This window comes from Corvus hawaiiensis, chromosome Z (assembly GCF_020740725.1).
Source record: "Corvus hawaiiensis isolate bCorHaw1 chromosome Z, bCorHaw1.pri.cur, whole genome shotgun sequence".
NCBI classification, from domain to species: Eukaryota; Metazoa; Chordata; class Aves; order Passeriformes; family Corvidae; genus Corvus; species Corvus hawaiiensis.
Window position 1 is genome coordinate 17,013,592 of NC_063255.1, and position 14,553 is coordinate 17,028,144.

General features: G+C 47.8%; 2 protein-coding genes across 6 annotated transcripts in view; one reads left to right on the forward strand and one right to left on the reverse strand.

Moving 5' to 3' along the window:
• The window catches only part of UBAP2 (ubiquitin associated protein 2), a 175,699-nt gene extending 162,831 nt beyond the window's left edge, over window positions 1-12,868 (forward strand). For all 5 annotated transcript variants that reach the window (XM_048292045.1, XM_048292046.1, XM_048292047.1 and 2 more), the window contains 7 exons: window positions 5,518-5,596; window positions 6,646-6,860; window positions 8,171-8,270; window positions 8,354-8,461; window positions 9,878-9,945; window positions 10,914-11,105; window positions 12,610-12,868. In XM_048292045.1, the coding sequence (XP_048148002.1) occupies window positions 5,518-5,596; window positions 6,646-6,860; window positions 8,171-8,270; window positions 8,354-8,461; window positions 9,878-9,945; window positions 10,914-11,105; window positions 12,610-12,705 (858 nt within the window). In that variant the 3' untranslated portion in view covers window positions 12,706-12,868. The remainder of the gene's footprint in view (window positions 1-5,517; window positions 5,597-6,645; window positions 6,861-8,170; window positions 8,271-8,353; window positions 8,462-9,877; window positions 9,946-10,913; window positions 11,106-12,609) is intronic.
• On the reverse strand, window positions 1,296-3,969 carry LOC125319728 (interferon-like). The gene is made up of 3 exons (XM_048291230.1): window positions 3,959-3,969; window positions 2,057-2,645; window positions 1,296-1,307 (listed from the first exon to the last, which is right to left on the reverse strand). Exons 1-3 carry the CDS (start codon window positions 3,967-3,969, stop codon window positions 1,296-1,298), a joined length of 612 nt encoding a protein of 203 aa, XP_048147187.1.
• Window positions 12,869-14,553: the final 1,685 nt, after the last annotated feature.

The window sequence follows — 14,553 nt, forward strand, 5'->3', positions numbered from 1 at the left end:
ATGAGCTGGAGTGTGGCCAGTTGGGCAAGAAGGCCAATGGCACCGGGCTTGTGTCAGCAGTAGTGTGGCCAGCAGGACCAGGGCAGTGCCCATCCCCCTGTGCTGGGGGCACTGGTGAGGCCACACGTCAGATCTTGGGTTCAGTTTTGTTTCCTCACAGCAAGAAGGACACAGAGGTGCTGGAGCATGTCCAGAGAAGGGAACAGAGCTGGGGGAGGCTCTATAGAATGAGTCCTATGAGGAGCAGCTGAGGGAACTGGGCAAGTTTAGCATGGGAAAAAGGAGACTCGGGGGAAACTTACCGCTCTCAACAATGATGTAAAAGAAGGTTATAACCATGTGGGGATCAGCCTGTTCTCCCAGGCAGCTAGCAATAGGAAAGGAAAATGGCCTCAAGTTGTGCCAGGTGAGGTTCAGGTTGGATATTAGGGAAAATTTCTTCTTTCTGAAGGAGTGGTCAAGTGTTGGAACAGACTCCCCAGGGAAGTGGTGGAGTCACCATCCCTGGAAATGTTCAAAAACTGAGTTGATGTGGCACTTCATGATACGGCTTAGTGGTATTTGGTCAAAGGTTGTGCTTGATGATCTTGGAGGTCTTTTCCAACCTTAATGATTCTATGATTCTGTATTTGGTTCCCCTTGTTTTCTCACTCAGCTAAATGGGAAGTGATCATTTGTGTTTGCAGAGAGCAATGTCCTTGCAGTGATGCAGTGTGGAGGTCATTTGAGCACAGGAAACCTCTTTGTCCTGTGCTGGAGGAGGCCAGAGCTGCTGACCTGGGCAGATACTTTTGGAGTGGTGGTTGGAGGGTGAAGGAGCAGCTGGTGCTGGTGGTATGTGAGCAGCTTCCTTCATGGGGAATGCTATGGTGATTGGGTTGAACTATATTGGATGGTGGTGTTTGGGTGATGGATCTCTTTGCTTGCTAATGATGTGTTGGGGTGAAGGACAAGGACAATGTGTTCTGTGTACTTCAGCAGGTCCCCATAGCCACTGGGGTATAAGTACAGGCAGGAGCATCCTGGACCAGTTGCGGTGGCTGTAGCAGAGCAGTGAGCAGTTCTGGACATCTCCTGTGGGTTTTGTGTCTTTTTGGTGCTTCTTGGGTGGAGTTGGTAGCACTGGTCTTCTGTTTCTTGTCCAAATCTCTGCAGACCTTGATGAGTTCCCTCCTTGATTCTTTGAGGTGCACCTTGTCGATGCCACCCTGCTTGTTCTGAAGCAATGCTGTGGCATTACAAAATGGTTGTTTGTGGTGGGATGATGGTTTAGAGGTGGCTTTCATGTCTTGGCATTACTGGAGGGTCTGGAAGGGAGAGTGTGGCGGTAAAAGAGGAGGAAGTGTGCAGGGTAGGCATCATGCCATCTGTGCAAACGGGTGCCCCAAAGGTCTGGCAGCTGTAGGAGATGCCTATGGGCTGCAGGACCACAGTGGGTCCCTGAGAGTGGTCTGCTGTTCATAGCCTTCAACCTGGGCAGGAGGCATTGGCAAGACAGTCTGCAGGAGGAAGACTCATCCCTGCCTGCCTGAGGGGACTGTGTCTTTGCCTGTCAGTTATAAGCATGAAGCACAATGACCACAGCTTTGCTTTTTCATTTGCTTTTGCTTTTACAAAAAGTCTTTATTTCTAACGAAAGAATAAATAAATAAATAAATGGCCAGCCAAATAAATAAATAAACAATTAAGTAAGTAAGTAAACAGAGTTCTGTGATAAATAGTGATTCTCATGAGAGTCCCACAGTATTCCCCCAGTGTCCATGATCCGCTTCCCGTTCATCAGGTGAGGTTGCAATCTGGATGAACGTGATAATTCCATGGGTAGTAAGTACCATCCCTATCCCCAATGCCTCCCAGCTGTCCATGAGTGTGCAACGCAGAAATTTCCTCTTCCTTCCTCTCCAGTGGCCGTGGTTCGGGTGTGTGGGCTATGCCACAGACTGACCCCGGTGTCACCACGGTCATACCCATTTCCATGTCATCTCATCGTTCTGGCCAGAAGAGGTGTGGCTGGTACCAAGCGATCCCAGTCTGTGCTGCTGCTGTCACCACTCACTCCATGGCCACTGGTGCTGGCTGGGGATGGTTGTTTGCTCTCTGTGGGTCTAGTGGGGTCCAGAGCAGCTTGGTGCTTCATTCGCCGTATGAGTCTGTCCACGTGTTGGAAGCAAACAAGAGCTTCGAGGCGGACGTGGTCCCAGGCGCAGGCGCTGTGGTTGTGGGCGTGGAGGAAGAGGTGGATGTCCCTGAAGTACTTGTTGATGGTGAGCAGCGGGTTGCGTGGTCCTTTGAAGAGCGTGGCGTTATCAGGGAGGCATTGCTCGAGTTGGTGGATGTGGTGCTGGAGTTTGTTGAGGAGGTCGTTGCGAGCCTGGCTGTGCCAGTGCTGGCTGCTGCTCCTTCTGCTGAGGGTGTGGAAGAGATTCTGGAGGATGCGTAGGGCGGTGGCGGCGGCTTGGTGCGGGCGGAGGTTGCTGTGGAGCAGGGTGTCGGGGAAGAAGGGCCGCTCTTGGAGGTGGCAGGGCTGTATTGTGCTCAGAGTCATGTCCTGGAGAAGCTGGAGTGCATCCCCAGGATCATGGGTCCGCAGGTGGTGGCATGGGAGGCCGGTGGCGAGAGCCGTGAGGAGGAGCAGGACTGCCAGGCTGCTGTGCCGCAGGCAGGGCTGTGAGCATCCAGGTACAGTCATGGCGGAGCTGTGGGTGCTGTGCAGGAGCCTGCTCTGGCTCAGTAGTGGTGGTTGCTTTGCTTGGGGTGCTGCCGGGTGTGCAGTTTTATGTGCCCATGTCCAGGCTTTCCTTTCATCACCATCTTCTAGAGAATTTCCCTCCTCTACTTTCACTTTTGTTTTTTTGTCTGTTTTTTCATTTGCTCTTTTCATTTGTTTTCTTCTGAGGACTTTTGTCACTGTGACAAAGAGAGGGCCCTGCTATGAGAACGGGACCTAACTCTTTCTTGGGGCTGCTGCCAGGGAGAAGCCTGGCTACTGTGCTATTACAGGAGCTAAAAGTGTTGCAGAAGAAATTTTCCAGGTGGCTGTGCTGGGGATGTGTTTCAGGATTGTCTTTTCATCTGTTTTGTTTGTTGCCTTTTTTTGGGGTTTATTTTAAAATTTCTCTACCTAGCAGCATCTATTTTTTCTTATTTCATGCTCTAATATTATTTGTATATATGTTTATTTTGCATGTTAATTAATGTTTTCTTATATTTCTTATTGACAAATACTGTTAGTCTCTCAGTCTTCTAAAATTCTATTTGTATGTATATATATATTTTTTTTTTTTAATACTTTTTATTTTTTCTGTGGCATCTGCGGCTTTGCTAGTGCAAGAGTTTTTCCTCTCTCTGCAAAATCTTGCAGAATATTTTTGGAGCCATTTCTCATACCCCTACATCCAGAATTGATTACCCTCAGTGTGTTGGTAGTTATAAATGTACAGATGTCACAAAGGATTTTTCATCTGCTATTCATGTGGTGTTTGTGATTTCTAGATTTTGGGGGTTTTTAAATTCTGTTGTGAGTTTTTTGTGAAAATGTGGCAGTGCTAGATGGTCTGGGGGCAGGAACAGGTAGGAATATTTCTATTTCATGTGCCAGTCGACTTACATATGAAAAGTGAAAGTGGGCAAAGTTCCAAGTGAAAGTTGTCACTGCTTCCTGTGTAACTTCCAGCAGCAAGAGATCCCCATGGCTGCTGATTAAGCAAGAATGGGATTTTTTCCTGAGGTTTTTTTTTTTTTAATTTTAACTCAAGTAATGTGCATATTGTGTAAAGTCTCACTGTGGATTTTTTTGTTGCATGGGTTCTTTTGGTGTGTGTTACATGGGGATAGTACATTGGGATAGCTGTCTTCTCTGTTCGTCTGTTGCAAAGATCTTACAAGTGTCTCAGCTGGTTTGTGTGATACCCAGTGAGCTGCTTGTTGGAACTTTAATCTATTATGTCTCATCACTTACCTTTTTTTCATCCTTTTCTGCCTCACTTTTTGAGCCTATTTCTGATATTTCGCTTTTGGCTTTAGGCAGCTTCCCCTTTTTTAGGTCAGGAGATATCTGTGATGTATGAAGAGCAGAGTGTCTTCCCTGGTATTTTCCTTTTATGCAGACATAACTGCCTTGCACTTGTATTTTCTAATGAACGTTTAGTTTGAATATGTGTGTGCACATGTAGGATACAGATATTCCTAAGGGGGAATTACCAGGGAAGGAAAGGTTGATGCAATAATGGCACCATTACAAGTTACAGGAAGCACCTGCAGTACTAAAACTTTGCCACATTATTTCATGTTCAGTGATAGAGGATTGGGTGTAGGAGACAGGGAAGTGATGCATGGAAGTGAAGCAAGGTGGAGGGGTGCTGTCAACTCTGAGAAAACATTTGAGGTGCTATGGCATGAGAGGGGTATGACAAAGGAGGAGACTTTTCCACTGTTTGAGAATATGTGGAAATGGATACATTACTACTTAAAGCATTATCTCTTTCTGAATTGGAAGTGGTGAGGAGTAGAACATGAAAATTAGGAGGAAAAAAGTAGAGTACCAGACCCACAGGTGGAGTTCACCCAGAGAGAGAAGGGCAAACTTCTTGCCTTTTCTCCCAAACTGAAGTCAAAATACTGCTTTGGTTTTTCTAGCATGTCCTGTCATTCCAGAGTGCAAGCTTTCTAGGAGGGCTTGCCTTCTTGTAGAGGACCTAGAAGAATGATCTGAGTCAGTGGTTTTTTTATGCACCCTATAAGCAAAAAATTTGTGAGCACTCAACTTCAATGTATTTTTATTTCTGAATTATGTACATATACCCCTGTACTAATATATTTGTTATAAAACATACACCAAAAAAGCCTAAAAAAAACTGAGAGAAAGGTTAAACAAACACTATTTTTAAATTCTCTAAGTTGTATATTAAAGGTACCAAATCCATTTTCTTCCTACACCCCAATGGGTTGTGGTGCACGCCCCACTTTGGAGACTACTGACCTGAGGTCTCCTGTAAAGTAGTTTAAATAAACTTTCAAGTCATCCAATAGTAACTATTTTTCTCTCTCTTTTAATGTTTTTGTTGTTTTTGTAGCTGACATTTCCACTTTTAGAAAACAGGGCATGCTACAAGGGCAAACCCCTTAGACTTTTATATCCATGTTGTGATTACAGTCCTGGCCTGACCCCAGGCCTTTGACCCACAATGGTCAGTTCTCCTTCAGGCAGTCTCACTGGAAGACGACAGCTCAAGAGCTGGGAGCTGGGAGGGAAATCACTAAATGATTGCCTTTAACTTACCATTAAGAAATGAAATATTTATGTATAATATGAAAAGTGTCTATGAAGTAGGTTTATTTTTAGTTTGAGGATCCAGGTAAATGTTCAGCTCTGCTGCATGATATAAAGTCAGGTTCCACCCAAACTTCCTTTAGTTCTTGCTTTTAAAATTTCCTTCTGTGTCTAGTATGCAGTCCCTAAGATCTGTCCAGCTGTGTTACAGTTTCAGCTATTAATAAATTACGTTGTCTCTTTCCAAGGATTACTATGGAATTACATTCCCTGCTCCTGCAACCTTGACAGGCAGAGATGGGAGTCTTGCTAACAACCCGTACTCAGGTGAGTGCTAGTTAAAGACGAGGATGGCATGTGAGATATGCTGGTTTCTCAGTGCATATATTCATCCTGCTGTTGTTCAAAGAGGAGTTGCTTTTCCCTTCTGTGAACAAAGAAGTGCTTCCTTGTTTCTGCTCTTGCCCTTTAGCTGTCATTGTGCAAAAATGATATTAATGCCATCCAGGATTTCAGCCAGTGGTTTTCATTCGCTGCCATCTGATTACAGCTTAAAACTGTAGCCATAGATGTTGTAGTTCCTGTAATGATGGTATTAAGTCATACTTCCTGGTAACCAGCAAAAAGAAATGCTGGTTGGGAGTGAAAAAGAAGGGATTGATGTATATCACCTCCTTGGTAAACATGTGAACATGCTGCTCTGTAGGCTGCCAGAAAATAAAAGTGTTTATGGATTTTCTGCTTCATTATCACTTCTCTTGGGAAGCTATTTTGGGGTTAATAACTGAATTTCCCTTCCTACTTCTTCAATAAGGTGGCCCACGATGCAAGTCTTGCTTTCCTGGCCATCAGCTACTGTCTTCAGAACTTTGGTGGTGTGAGGAACTGGACATCTTAACTAGTCATGCTTGACAAATAAACAGACATTGGCAAAAATATGCCCATCACTGCCTGTAAATCCGAACCTGCTTTCAGCCCATGAAGCTTGGCTAAACAGGTTAACCACCAGGAGAGTCACACTTTAACCCAGCAACCATAGGCTCTTTGGCTATTTATCATGCTTCTGCTTTTAGCATGTTTTTTTGCAGTGATCTGATAGTAATGAGTCTGCTAAGACCATGTGAGATAGGTGAGTATTAGCATCTGTCTTTATCAATGGATTAGCCATGGCACAGAGTTCTGTGCCACAAACAGGCAAATATCCTGTCAGGAACAGAGACAGGGTGAGGACTTCCCATGAACAACTTCAGGCTTTCAGGTGTAGGATGTGTCCTGCTCTGTAGTTGTCTGCTTGTATTCAGAGGATTTAAATCCATTGAATTCTCCACCTTTGCAGTATCTTTGATAGCTTTTCTGATCAGTTCTTTCTTACATAGGTGATGTAACAAAATTTGGCCGTGGAGATTCTGCCTCTCCTGCTCCTGCGACCACACTGGCCCAGCCGCAGCAGAACCAGACACAGACTCACCACACGACTCAGCAGCCCTTCCTCAACCCGACCCTGCCCCCGGGGTACAGCTACACTGGGCTCCCTTACTATGCTGGAGTGCCCGGTGTTCCCAGTGCATTCCAATATGGGCCAACCATGTTTGTAAGTGTGACAGCCTAAACTGAAACCCTCCCTGTGCACCACTCTGGTTTTGTTTTCTCCAGCCCAAACACTCTACATCTTGGAATTATAGAAAGGTTTGGGTTAGAAAGTATCATCAAAGATCATCTCATTCCAATCCCCCTGCCATGGGCAGGGATACCTTCCACTAGACCAAGTTGCTCAGAGACCCACCCAGACTGACCTTGAACACTTTCAGGGATGGGCCATCCACATCTTCTCTGGGCAACCTGTGCCAGTGCCTCACAACCCTCATGGTGATGAATATTTTTCTTATAACTAATCTAAATCTACCTTCTTTCAGTTTAAAACAGCTGCCCTTTGTCCTATCACTACAGAGCCTGGTAAAATGTTTTTCCCATCTTTCCTATAAGCCTTCTTTAAGTGTAGAAAGGTCTCCCCAGAGCCTTCCTTTCTCTAGGATGAACGGCCCCAACTCTCAGCCCGTCCTCATGGGAGACAGGTGCTCATTCCTATGATCATCTTCGCGACCTCTTCTGGATCTGCTCTAACAGGTCCACAGCTTCCTCATACTGAGAACCCAGAGCTGGAGTCAGTATTCAGGTGGATTCTCATTAGAATGGAATAAAGTCAGCTTCCGCAGTCTGCAGGCAATCTCCAAAAATATGCAACATGAGAAAATACCTGCAGTCCCACCCAGAAGAAAAAAAAAGTAAAAGGCCAGAGCTCATGGACTCCTGTCCAAGTTCCTGTAAATAGATGACAGCTGCAGCTTGTGGATTTGATGTTCCTGAAAGCCCTTACTAGTCTCTGGAGAGTCAAGGGCAGACCCAAAGCTGAGTCAGTGAGCTGAGAGAGCATGGAGGAAGGAGACCCCATTAACTCAGAAAGCAGGGCCTGGAAGTCTCAGGAGGAAAGAGGTTATTTGGGAAGAGGTGCTACTCCAGGCAGAAGGGTAGATGAGGCTATTTAGGGCCCTGTAGGGATAGTATTTTATGAACAGCCTCAGGCAGGAATTTTTGTTTACTTTGATTCTGTGGTTGTTGTTCTCAGGTTTGTGGGTAAAAATTTGCTGTTTACATTCAGCACATGAAAGAAATACGCAGCCTGTTCTGAGGGAGAGCTGCACTGCAATCACAGGGACAGCTCTAGGAGAAATCCTGGGGCACAAATCCCCTATAGCAAGTTAACTGCTCTAAGCAGTGCCATGCCATCTCAGTCCTCCCAACTTCAGACTCTGCTCCCGACATGAGGTGGAAGGTGCCTTTCCCACAGGCAGAGGGAGCCTGTGTCCCACATAACGACGCTTTTTGTTCCCGTCCTTTGTCCAGGTGCCTCCAGCATCGGCTAAACAGCATGGAGTCAACCTGAACACGGCGTCGACTCCCTTCCAGCAGGCGAGTGGCTACGGCCAGCATGGCTACGGCACAGGTAAGCCCTGAGCCCCTGCTTCCCCGTGAGCGCCTGCAGCACCGCTTGCACACCGTAACTCCCTGTCTTGTGCACACCGGCAGGCTACGATGACTTAACGCAGGGAACGGCAGCTGGAGATTACAGCAAAGGAGGCTACAGTGGGTCATCTCAAGCACAAAACAAATCATCTGGCACTGGACCTGGGAAAGGTAACACTTCAAGACTGGAGGTTGCTCTGGAGTGAGATTTAGTAGGGCAAACTCCCAGTGCTGTGCAGTCAACACAGCAGCCAGCTCTAAACAGGGTCATGATCCAAGCTGTTTCTCCATCTCCCTTATACAAAATGCTTTTCTAATGGCATAGTTGTTCCTTCTAAACTCCATGGTTGAACTTTGCATAAGGATTTCTGTGGCTGATGCACAGCTTGGTCCAGTTATACATGGGAGAAATGGTAAGCTGTTTCCTAAGCCAGAGCTTTCTTTGCTGAAGAATATAGTGATCCTTCAACAGTGCTGTGTTTTTGAAACTTGAGCAGGTCAGTGCTGTTGCCGAAATGATCCTCTGCCAAATCATAGCTAGATTTTAAGTTTCTTGGTAGGCACCTGAGACAGCTGTGTGTTAGGAGCAGGGTGTGCACTTTACACATCTCTGGGCTGTCTAGCTGGTGCCTGTACACCCTGTAACTCATAGCATTGTGTCATGCCTGGAAATGTTTCCTTTGTGACCATAAAAGCTGAAGACTTTATCCAGCTTTATTTTACAAAAGCTTTATTCGACACGTGCTGGTTAGATCTGAGAAGTGTATACTGGGCTGCTTAGCACTAACTGGTTCATCCTTGTGCTCAAGCAGGTACCAAGCATTTGCTGTGCATTTGAAACACCAAGTGATCACACTCTCTCTAGTGGAGAAGCAATCAAGAAAGGAGCAGTGTCCAAGGAGGGTTACAAGCTTAGAGCAGTGCCCTTGAGCCCAATCCTCTGATACACTGAACAAAGCAACTCTTGGATTTATTATGATCCAAGTGAAATGATCAGAGGCACCCTTTATAAAACTGTGAATAAGTGTCTGGTTTGAGCCACCTTGATGGCAAGTGTTTCTGAGCCTGTTGTGGCACGAGCCAGTCCGGCTGGAAGCCAGTCTGAGCCAGTGATGCTGATTCTGTCAGGGCAGAGGAGCACTGCAGCCCTCACTCTTCTGTAGGCTGTGAAAGGACAAGGGCCCAGATGTATAAGAGATGCTGAGTTTCACCAGTCAGGGCACTACTGGAAAGCTCTTAAATGCTTCCATAGAGCCGAATGCACATCTGATCCTACGGAAAAGCTGGCTTTTTGTGAGCTTCATTGAGTGCTCAGTGCAGCCAGCTGCTGCCTGGTGTGCATTAGAATCTGAGTGTTAATGGCTGGGTTGTGGACCTGAGTGATTTATCCGAGTGGGCTTTTGCGGTGGGAACAAGAAGCTGAGCCCCTTCTTTTGCTCCCATGTGGGGTGCTGTGGGTCTGAGATCATGGAGAACCAGCAGGGCGGTGCATCCCCTGAAGCTGCCAGAGGTGCCAGGAGCAAAGCTTGGGATTGTGCTGGCTGGGGAGGTGACATTCTCACTGTTGGTGGCATTTCTGTTTTCCAGGTGTTTCTGTGACCTCAAGTAACACGGGTGTGCCTGATATCAGCGGCTCAGTCTATAACAAGACTCAGGTGAGGAGTGCTGGACCCTCCTCCCTCAAGGCCCAAGGCTGATGATTTCTATTCCCAGGCTGGCCAGTCCCAGGGTCAGCAGGCCATGGCATCTCTGACACTGGCTCTGTTTACTGCTGGAGTGAAGCCTCATCCTCTCTCCCACAGTTCCTGTGGTGTCAGCTCCTGACAGCAGCTGCTGGCAGAGGCTCAGTGCTCCCTGTGCCCACACTATGCCAAGCCAGCAGTGTCCTGGGTGCAAATTAAGTTTCGGGTATTAGCATTTTTAGTTAAAATAGTCCCCTAAGCAGGTGAGTTGAGAGGCTGTTTGCTTTCCGTCAGAGGGACCAGGCAGTAGTGACCACCTCTAACACCTGCAGGTCCCTGTCCCACACTCTCCTGTGGCCATTGCTCAGTGTGCAGCTTCCCAGGCAAAGCAGAAAGTGCTTTGACAAGCTGTGGTGTGCATTGGGCTTATGTCCAGCTCCTGTTTCCTCCTCCCTGCGCCGTCAGCAGGGAAAGTCGGTGTCTGGCTGTGATCCATGCTTACAGGTAGGAAGCCAGCTGTCAGCTCCATGCTTAGGGGTCAAGCTTTGGCCAGCAGGAGAAAAATACTGCTGCAAGTTCCTGTGTTTTTGTTGGGCTGCCCTGGATAAGTTGAGTAATTCTAGGCTGAGCCCACTCAGTGGGAGGAGGACTGATTAGGCAGCTGCTGCCATCCCATGTCCCTCTGAATGAAAAGAGGTCGGGGATAAAACCCACAATGTCTTGTGAAAATAAAAATGTCAAGAGCCATTAGTGCAGAAGTATGAGGGAGAACAGGAGCTGAAACTCATCCTCTGGTGTGCTTGCAGGTATTCAATGTGACTTGGCTTCCTCGTGGGGTAGGTGAAAGGTTCAGGTGATGTGTGTTTGGGCCAGTCTTGTTCTGGTCTGGTTGGGGCTACTCACACCAGTCTCTGATGCTGTGCCCACTGTCCCCTGTGCAGACATTCGACAAGCAGGGATTCCATGCTGGCACTCCACCTCCCTTCAGCCTGCCTTCTGCTCTCGGATCGACTGGGCCCCTGAACCCTGGTGCTGCCCCGGGGTATGCTCCAGCCCCATTTCTCCATATCCTCCCTGCACATCAGCAGCCTCATTCCCAGATGCTGCATCACCACCTTCAGCAGGATGGGCAGGTGAGTCAGCCCCTTCTGCCTCTACAGCATTCCCAAGAGCACGTTGCTCCCCCATCCCAGCAGGGTCTCAGGGTGTTTGTTTCCTTCTGTTGTTTGCTTTGCTCCCCGGGAAAGGGCCTTGGCAGCAGTGGCTGTTGACCAGCTTGGGGAGGGAACCTCATGAGGTTCAGCAAAGGGAAATGCCTGTCCCTTGGGAGAAAACAGCCCCGTGCACCAGTGTATGTCAGGGACCACCCAGCTGGAAAGCAGCTCAGCAGCAAAGTCCCTGGAGGGCCTGGTGGGCATAAGTTGACCATGAGCCACCAATGTGCCCTTGCAACAAAAAAGACCAACGGGATCCTGAGCTGCACCAGGCATGGCATTGCCAGCAGTGAAGGGAACTGATCCCTGCCCTCTGCTCAGCCCTAGTGAGGCCACAGCTGCAGCATCGTGTCAGTTCTTGGCTCCCCACTGTGGGAGAGATGTGGATGTATTGGAAAGTGTCCAGTGAAGGACTGACAAAGGGGCTGGATCATGTCTCCTGTGAGGAAAGGCTCAGGGAGCTGGGACAGTTCAGCCTGGAGACCACTGAGAGGGGATCTCATCGATGTACAGAAAGGGAAGATGTAAAGAGGATGGAGCCAGGCTCCTTTTAGTGGCGTCCAGTGACAGGAACAGGGGTGAGGAGTACAAACTGGAACACAAGAGATTCCCTCTGAATATCAGAGAAAATGTTTTTGCTGGAATGGTGACCAAGCACTGCCCAGAAAGCTGGTGGAGTCTCCATCCTTGAAGTTGTCTGAAGATGGTGCTGGGCAGCTGGCTGTAGGTGATCCTGCTTGAGCAAAGGGTTTGGGCAAGATAACTCAAGAGATCCCTGCCAGCCTCAGCCAGGCTTTGACTGTGTGGAGAGTCCATCCCGCTGTGGACTGGGGAGGGATAGTTTGTGGGGTGTGAAGCCAAGGCAGGCACTGCTGTCCCCTGTCTGTGGGAGGAGGGCAGGACGTGAGCACTTGTGCTGTGATTCTGGGGAAAAATCAAGCACCCCCTTGAAGCTTGCATGTCAGCTCTGATCTGGTTTCACCTGCACGTGTGTTTACTTTCCTAAACCCTAAATATTCCCTGAAAAAAACACTGTTCAGCCTTGGAGTCCAGTCATAGGACATGATTTTGCACTCCAAGTGTGTGACATCCTTGTCTGGTGTGCCACCTCAGCTCACCTTGGGAAAGCTCCTTTGCTGTGCCTGGCCCTGCTCCTCATTTCCCTTGTGCTTGAGCCTGTTGTGGGTGGGAGGCAGTGGGATGGTGCATCCCCAAGCTCCTGCTTGGTGTGTCCATGGTTGCTTGGCCTGGATTGTGGGATGTAGAGATGGTGCAGGGCAGAAACAGAGCTGTTCAAGGGGAAGCATTGCTGTGCTGCTGGGTGTCAGGGCTGTCTCTGGCCATGTTGGGGTGGGCTTGTCTTCTTGGGATTGCTGGTGCTATGGCAGCTGATGCCCCTGTCTCCTTTGTTTCCCATTTCTAGGGTGGATCTGGCCAACGCAACCAACCCAGCACCATGCAGCAAAAGTCTCAGGCTACCAAAACCGCCTATGGCACTTCTCCATACTGGACAAACTAAATCCAAAACCGGGGAGGGGGGAGAGAATGAAAGGAGAGGAAGAAGAAAAAAAAAAAAAGAAAACAAAAGAAAAGAGAAAAAAGAAAATAAAAGCCGAAGCCCATTCCTGGAATTATTAGGAAAAGTTAACTGCTCAGCCAAATGTCTGTGCGGGGAGAACTGCAGCCAGCCAGCCAGCTATCCTCTGTGTGACTCGCCTGCTTCCTCTTTGAGTTGCTGTTATATGTAATATATTTATGTATGTATTTGTAAATGTAATAGAGCCTAAATGTGGTTTTCTGCATCTTGCAGCCTCTTTTATTTTCTTTGTAGGAAAACTAATTATTCATATTCCATCTGCACCAGGGCATCCTTCTTTGTTTGTTTTTTATTTTAAGCTCTATGGGTTTTGTAACTCTGTCAGACAAAAACAAACTGCGCCTCTTTTTGGAGCTGGAGCCCTTTTATTTAATGCAGTTCTAAATTCAGACAAATAAGGAGACCTGCCCTCTAAAAAATCCAAATCAGGGTGTGTCCTGTTGGTTTGATTTTACCCCCCGGCCCCCAATATAGCTGTTATTTTAGAGGGGGAAAATAAAAGAAAAAAATGTTTTGTAGGCCTTCCCCTTTCTTTCATTTCCTCCCTGCCTCCCTCTCGCTGTGGAAGACAAGCTCTTGTGGGCAGTTTCATCACTGTGGCCTTGAGCTACAGTCTCAACTTTAAATTTTTCAATTTTTTAATAATAATTAAAAAAAAAGGACAGGGTTTTATTTTTTGTTTGTGGGGGGGTTTTTTGTTGTTGGTGTTGTTTTTCTCTAGCAAGAGAGTTTGGATGGCTCAGTGTGTCCTGGAACCTCCTTTGCATCATTAGAGGCAAAAACTATGTAGCGGTTTCTTAAATAAAAGTATAAGCTGTGTCTTGTACCTCTTTTTGCCCTGAGCCACCTTCCCAGGAAAGCCAGAGCTACTGGATGGAAACTTCATCTGTCCCTCCCCACTTTTTTTAAAACAAAGACCTTGGAGGCAACTCCTGGTCCTTCTTGTCCTGCACCAGTGCGGTGAATGTTCTAGGAGTTTTAATTTCTTTATAGCCCTTCCTCCACCTAATAAAGATCTGAGCATATCACTGGTGTTTGTCTGCATTTTCAAAGGCTCCAGGAGCAGTTTAACTTCTACAGCCTGTCCCTTTCCACCTGCTCCTGCAACAGCAGCCAAGCTGGGAGGGTAAGAGCAGCAGGTGGGTTTGACAATGGTGAGTTCATCTGTGTGCTGAGAGCTCTCAGGCACCCACAGCAGGGATGGGATCCAGGGCAGCACCCTCATTCCTGCCATGAGCATCCTGTCTCTGCTTTTGGTGTCTCCTGGGGTGGTGCTCTGAGTCCCTGCGAGCAGCTGGGATTGGTAAGGACGGAGCACAGCTGCAGCTCTGCCCTCTCTCTTTGCCACGAGGTCCACGGGCTCCACTGGGAGGAAGGGCAGGTGTTGACGGCTCTTGAGGGAAGTCTTCTGCCCCAGGCTTATCCTTCTGATCCTCCTGTCCCCATGTGGTAGAGGAGGTGCGTAAATGTGAAGCACACAACAGGCAAGGGGCTTTTTTTCTTTCAGGATCCATAAGAAAAAAGAAGTCTCTTTCTACCCTGTTACCAGCTCTTGGGCCCTGTGAGACCCAGTTGTCACCCAACCTTCCCCCAGCCTCTGAACAGCACAAGAACTAAAAATGGCATTCCTCTGCCCTTGCTCAGGTTTTGATGCCGGTTGAACTTCAACAGCTGCTCCAAGCCCTTGGCAGCTGCTGCCCCACTGCCATGAGCTTTGAGGCCTGAATGTCAAGGAGAGCAAAAATGTTTCTGCAGGCTGGGGCTTGTCAG